The following is a 6,706-nucleotide window of genomic DNA, read 5'->3' as shown; positions in this document are numbered from 1 at the left end:
GTGAAACAGCCACCTCATTGGGAACAATTAAGCTCCCAATTATAGCTGGCGGAGTCATGAAAATGACCAACTTCATAGTTGTCGACAAACCATCCCCTTTCCACGCAATCCTCGGAAGGCCTTGGATTCATAAGATGAAAGCAGTAGCTTCAACTTATCACCAATGCGTGAAATTTCCAACAACCAACGGAATAGCTACCATACACGGTAGCCAAAAGATTTCAAGGATCTGTTACCTGGGAGGATTCGAGATCATAAAAGAATCCCCCCAATAGCAATTACAGATCCAGGAGAGTCGCGAAATGCAACGAAATATCCGAGGTCCCCCTAAGAACCTCACCGAAAAAGTTAGCATCGACGACTCAAATCCTGAGAAACATGTGAGCATCGGATCCGAGCTACCTCTCGAAACCAAAAAGGAGCTCGTCGAATTCCTAAAACAGAATATCAAAACCTTTGCATGGACCACCAGCGACATGAAAGGCATAGATGCAAATGTCACCACTCATAAGCTCAATGTAGACCCTACTTTTAAACCGATCAAACAGAAACGTCGTAAGCTAGGTCTAGAAAAAGCCCAAGCTGTCAACGACGAGGTCGATCGACTAACAAAGGCCGGGTCCATCCGAGAGGTACAATACCCCGATTGGCTAGCTAACCCAGTGGTAGTAAAAAAGAAGAATGGGAAATGGAGAATCTGTGTAGACTTCACCGATTTAAACAAAGCCTGTCCTAAGGACAGCTTCCCGTTACCTCATATCGATCGTTTGGTCGAAGCAACGGCTGGACACAAGCTCTTGTCCTTTATGGATGCCTTTTCAGGATATAACCAGATTATGATGGATCCTGAGGATCAAGAGAAAACCGCATTCATAACTGAACGAGGAACCTATTGTTACAAGGTCATGCCGTTTGGTTTGAAAAACGCGGGAGCTACCTATCAAAGGTTAGTAAATAAAATGTTCGCTGGACAACTCGGAAAAACCATGGAAGTCTACATCGACGACATGTTAGTCAAATCCTCAAAGGGGGAGGACCACATCTCCCATCTAAGAGAATGTTTCGAAATCCTCAACAAATACGACATGAAGCTAAACCCAGCTAAGTGTACCTTCGGAGTACCTTCCGGCGAATTCCTAGGTTACCTCGTAACCGAAAGAGGCATCGAAGCCAACCCGAAACAAATAGCGACATTCCTGGAAATGCCATCACCTAAAACGACCAGAGAGGTACAAAGATTGACCGGACGGATCGCAGCACTAAATCGATTCATCTCCAGGTCCACCGATAAATGCCTTCCATTCTATAAACTTCTGAAAAATAATAAGAAGTTCTTATGGGATGAAAAGTGCGAAGAAGCCTTCAAACAGCTGAAGGCTTACCTCTCGGAACCTCCGATACTATCCAAACCTGTAGTAGGAGAACCACTGTACCTGTACCTCGCCGTGTCGGCAGCTGCAGTCAGCGGAGTGCTAGTACGAGAGGAACAAAACGAACAGAGACCTGTCTATTATATTAGCAAAAGCTTAATAGACGCCGAGACGAGATATCCCACCATGGAAAAACTAGCCCTAGCAGTCGTGACAGCTGCCAGGAAGCTGCGACCTTATTTCCAATCGCACTCGATCATCGTAATGACCTCACAACCATTACGGACGATTCTGCATAGCCCTAGCCAATCCGGACGATTAGCAAAATGGGCTATAGAGCTCAGCGAGTACGACATCGAGTACAGACCCCGAGCAGCAGCAAAAGCTCAGGTCCTCGCCGATTTCGTTATTGAGCTAGCATCCGAACATCTAGACCAGGAAACAGAGGTTCCGAAATGGAGCCTATACGTGGACGGAGCCTCGTCAAGGCAAGGCTCCGGTGTCGGTTTAAGACTAACCTCCTCAGCCGGAGAAACCATCGAACAATCCTATAGACTTGGATTTAACGCTTCCAACAACGAGGCCGAGTACGAAGCACTAATCGCTGGATTAAAGCTCGCCCTGAGCCTCGGAATTCGGGAGCTAAACGCCTACAGCGACTCGCAGCTGGTAGCTAGCCAGTTTCACGGGGAATACGAAACAAGGGACGAAAGAATGGGGGCATACCTCGAGGTCGTCCTAAACCTCACAAAGCAGTTTGACAAGTTCGAGCTAACGAGGATCCCACGAGGGGAGAACTCCTCAGCAGACGCGCTCGCCGCATTAGCTTCCACATCCGACCCTCTCGTAAAACGAATTATACCCGTGGAAGGAATCGAGAAGCCAAGTATCGACATAGCTACCAAGGCTGAGATGGATAGCAAACCAAAGGAAAAAATAGAGGATAACAGCCTCCCGACGGTAGCTACCCAAGTTTTCACGACATTCTGGTTCCCGAAAACTAGAACACGCAGCTTTAGAAAGCGCACCTCCAGGAAAGCAACCCAGAACCCGGAAAACAACGACAAAAGTGAAGGTACTCACCGAAGTTCAGACTCCCTAGAGCCTAACTCTACGAGTACCTCCGGAGGCACCATCCAGACCTCGGAGCCACTTGTCTATAAAGTCCAAACAAGAAGCCGCACCGCTCTTAAAAACGCATCTAGGAACGCTACACAAACCACAGGGGATAACGAGGAAATTGGAGATATTCCTCAGAACCCAGAACCTACTCCAACGAATATCTCCGGGGGCACCACGGCACCAGGTCCCGAACAGGAATCTCCCTCCTCTCTTCACAACAAAGTTGTAGGGAGAGAAGACTGGAGAATACCGATCATGGATTACATCCTAGAGGGAAAAATTCCACCCAACAAGTGGGAGGCTCGAAAACTCAAAGCCTTAGCAGCAAGATACTGTATAATCGAGTCAGCCCTCCACAAACGAAGTGTCTCCGGACCTTACCTAAAATGCGTTCACGGCCTAGTAGCTATGAAACTCATGAAGGAAATGCACGACGGTTCCTGTGGAAACCATTCCGGAGGCAGAGCCTTAGCCATCCGAATAAAAAGACAAGGCTACTTCTGGCCTACCATTATCGCAGATTGTGAGGTCTACTCCTCATCGTGCGACAAATGCCAAAGGCATGCACCGATCATACACCAACCAGCGGAAAAGCTGTCTAACATATCAGCTCCCTACCCATTCATGAGGTGGTCTATGGACATTATAGGTCCATTGGTACCTTCAGGGAAAGGAAAGAAGTTACTAAACCTCCTGGTCCTAACCGACTACTTCACGAAATGGATTGAAGCTGAAGCTTTCCAACAAATAAACAGATTCGAGGTCGAAGGATTTGTTTGGAAAAACATCGTATGCAGGCATGGCGTCCCATACGAAATCGTAACCGACAATGGAGGACAGTTCATATCCCACGACTTCAAAAGTTTCTGCGATAAATGGAACATCCGCCTCACCTTCTCATCACCTCGGCGACCTCAAGGGAACGGACAGGCGGAGGCTGCTAACAAATCAGTTTTAGCAAACCTCAAGAAACGCCTAGGAGCCCAAAAGGAGCTTTGGTCGGAAAAACTACCCGAAGTACTATGGGCCTGCCGAACCACCCCACGAAAAGCTACAGAGGAAACTCCCTTCTCCTTAGCTTACGGGATGGAAGCTGTCGTCCCAGCAGAAACCACCGCAGGTAGCCTCAGACGGGAGCTCTGCACCTCAAATCCCGCAGCTAATAACCAGCTCCTGATGGATAGCCTCGACCTGATCGAGGAAAGACGAGACCAAGCCTTGCTTCGCATTCAAAATTATCAGCAAGCAATGGCACGACACTACAATTCCAAAGTAAGGCCCCGACAGTTCGCCGTAGGGGACCTAGTGCTTAGGAAAGTGTTCGAAGGAACAAAAGAACCGGGAGCTGGAAAGTTAGGAACCAACTGGGAAGGACCCTACCGAATTATCCACATAGTACGACCCGGAGTTTACAAACTCCAGAAGGTACGAACCGGGGTACCTGAAATCCGATCGTGGAACGCCACGAACCTCAAAAGATACTATCATTAGGTACCTAAAACCCCTGAACTACGTTTGGCTTGATCCCTTGACTGGGTACGTAGGCAACTCCGTCATGAGTGCAGCCCCAACCTCTTCTCACCAACCTCCTCACCTAAGCCAAAGGGGCAGGTGTTACCAAGAACACTTAGCCTAAAAATAGTTACTGCGTAAATAATCTGAATCATGTATTCTCTGATATCTGATATTAATAAAACGATTGATTCAGTTTCATAAACATCAAAGGTCTTAAAACCCTCCAAGAAAATTTAGGTCCCCCTAAATCGGGACCTAAGCTCAACAATCTCGAATACATTCAGGTCCCTAAAAACCTGAACCTAAGGTCTTAAAATCCTTAATACACCCAAAGGTCTTGAAATCCTTAATACACCCAAAGGTCTTAAAATCCTTAACATAAACCAAGGTCTTAAAATCCTTAACAATCAGGTCCTAAAATCCTTAACATAAACTAAGGTCTTAAAATCCTTAACAATCAGCAAGGTCCTAAAATCCTTAACATAAACTAAGGTCTCAAAATCCTTAACAATCAACAAGGTCCTAAAATCCTTGACAACTGTTAAGGCCGCAAAATCCTTAACAATCAACCAGGTCCTAAAATCATAATCAAAACCAAAAAGGTCTTGAAACCCTTATCAAAATCGAAAGGTCTTAAAATCCTAAAGAATCAGGAAAATCCTGAAATTCCTCAATTTTCATCCGTTAAACTTCAAAGGCCTCGAAGTCCTTCGAATTAACTCAGGTCCCTATAAATCTAAATCCAGGTTCCTACGAACCTGAACAACCAGGTCCCAGAACCTTTCGAATCGGACTCAGGTCCCCGAGCTAAAATCAAGAACTTCTCTTTAAGGTTATCACGACCGAATATCCATTAAGCTAAATGCTTATCATAAATAAAGACTAAAGGTCCTAATCCGACTCAACGATGACGGCACACAACTCATCTGAGATTCGCAATCACTATGATTAAATGAAACGAGGTTAAGTTCAAAAACTTAAAACAGAAATAATAGCCACGATTTAAACATAAGAAAGGGTTTAAAAACCTCCCCAGGCTATTGAAATCCAGCAAGCGTTAAGGTTTAAAGGCCTCCTCAGGCACTAAGTCACAAAACATAACGAAACAAAGCCCTTAGGCCGAAGTCTTAAAAACACAAAACATAAAGTTAAAAGAGCCGTAGCTCTCAATCTTCCTTCTCTTCCTGAATCGGATCACCAGCACCGGCAGGAACTCCCTCATCGACCACATTGCCGTCACCTCCTATTGCTGCCTCGACTGGAGCTAAGTCAGGAGCCATCAAACCCAAATTAGAGCCATACTCCCCAGAAAAGGATGGATTAAACATGTTAATCTCGAAAGTACCTGAACTCTCCGAGATCTGGGGAAGAGGAAGCTTGCTGACCGAGAAGTCAGAGACTTGAGCCTTCTCATACGCAGTTGTCGCTTCTGGTAATAAGGCCACCAATTGGTTGTACTCCTCTTCAACGCTTTGGATCTTGTTGTTCAGCATATCCTTCAAGAGGTCGGCATTAGCTTGGAGCTCCTGAGCGTACACCAAAGCGTCGACCTCATCTTTCTTCCTAGCAAACTTCTCCTTAACACAGACCAGGATCTTGCCGTAAGCTTCGGCGACTTCTTTCTTCCCTTCCCTGACAGCCAGCTTGACTTCAGCTTCCTTGTTCTTCTGGCTATCCCGGGATGAGGCAATGAGCTCACGTACTTGATGCTCAGCTATCTTTCGAGCAGCCTCTAAATCATTGATCCTCCTGCTCTTCACCTGGATATCGAGCTTTTGACTCTCGATCTCTCCTTGCTGAGCATCGGCCTTCGAGCCTAGCCTCGTCACTTCGGCTTCGAGTTCAGAAATTCGAACCCGGGCTTGGTCAAGATCGGTTTTGGCTGCCTTAACCATCTCGGTAACCTCAGCAAGTTCACCAGCATTGGGGGCAGCACACAGAGCATTCTCAAACCTGAGCTGGGCCCTGTTAACAGCCCCAGCCAACTGCAATAAATCCAAAGAAAATATATATATATATCATCGTCTCCAAAGAATGTAAACAAATAACAGATAGAGATCACGTACCTGACCCATACAGTGGGCAATATCGAGATACTCATCTCGGTTAGTCAGGTCCTTGAGCGCTGGAAGGGGACATCCCACGCTCTTCAGGTGCCTCATTATCGCAGCTAGGCCCCAAGAGTCATCCAGGATCGACCCAGGCTTCGAATGGGTAAAGCTCCACCCAACAGTCCCTCCTCTAGAGGACGAGGAAGAAGAACGGATGGAAGCCCGCCCTGATCGATCCTGGGCCTCTTGTGTCTCGACGGCTCGATCTCAGAGGTACCCTTCGGAGCCTGGTAGTCAGCCTCCGGCACCTGGACCACAGGGAGAGGAGCAGCATCCTGAGCTACAACCTCAGTTGGAGCAGTCTCGACAACAGGTTTGGATCCTCCGTCGTCCAAAACTTCCTTCATTGAGATAAGGAATGATCCTCCTTGGTTCCTGTCGCTTCCACGAGAAGCACTGGCAGCTTTAGAGGGGTTACCCCTAGAACGGAATGACGGTCGCAGAGTCATGTCACCTGGCTGAGACTTTTCAGTTCCCGAAGCACTAGCACCAGTTGAGATCGATACAACCGAATCGCCTGCCGAAACTGGAACAATGGAAATCCTTAAGTTTAAAAACTTCAAAGCGATAAAATCATTGAAGCCGAAA

The 6,706-nt window shown here is 46.9% G+C and overlaps 2 protein-coding genes across 4 annotated transcripts; one reads left to right on the top strand and one right to left on the bottom strand.

Annotated features, from left to right (window-relative positions):
* Positions 1-302: 302 nt before the first annotated feature.
* LOC106366389 lies at positions 303-4,595 on the top strand. Its single transcript, XM_022710605.2, has one exon. The coding sequence runs from the start codon at positions 303-305 to the stop codon at positions 3,981-3,983; it is 3,681 nt and encodes a 1,226-aa protein (XP_022566326.2). The 3' UTR covers positions 3,984-4,595.
* Positions 4,596-4,934: 339 nt separating this feature from the next.
* LOC125592990 lies at positions 4,935-6,263 on the bottom strand. Of its 3 annotated transcripts, none has more exons than XM_048768788.1 (3): positions 6,074-6,263; positions 5,353-5,992; positions 4,935-5,271 (listed from the first exon to the last, which is right to left on the bottom strand). In XM_048768788.1, the coding sequence occupies exons 1-3, from the start codon at positions 6,167-6,169 to the stop codon at positions 5,174-5,176; spliced, it is 834 nt and encodes a 277-aa protein (XP_048624745.1). In that variant the 5' UTR covers positions 6,170-6,263; the 3' UTR covers positions 4,935-5,173. The 3 variants fall into 3 exon arrangements, with proteins under 3 accessions (XP_048624745.1, XP_048624746.1, XP_048624744.1); XM_048768789.1 differs by having other exon boundaries at positions 4,935-5,265; XM_048768787.1 differs by having other exon boundaries at positions 4,935-5,992.
* Positions 6,264-6,706: the final 443 nt, after the last annotated feature.

The sequence above is a fragment of the Brassica napus genome, chromosome C9 (assembly GCF_020379485.1).
Source record: "Brassica napus cultivar Da-Ae chromosome C9, Da-Ae, whole genome shotgun sequence".
Classification (NCBI taxonomy): domain Eukaryota; kingdom Viridiplantae; phylum Streptophyta; class Magnoliopsida; order Brassicales; family Brassicaceae; genus Brassica; species Brassica napus.
This window is presented reverse-complemented; position numbering and strand designations above follow the sequence as displayed.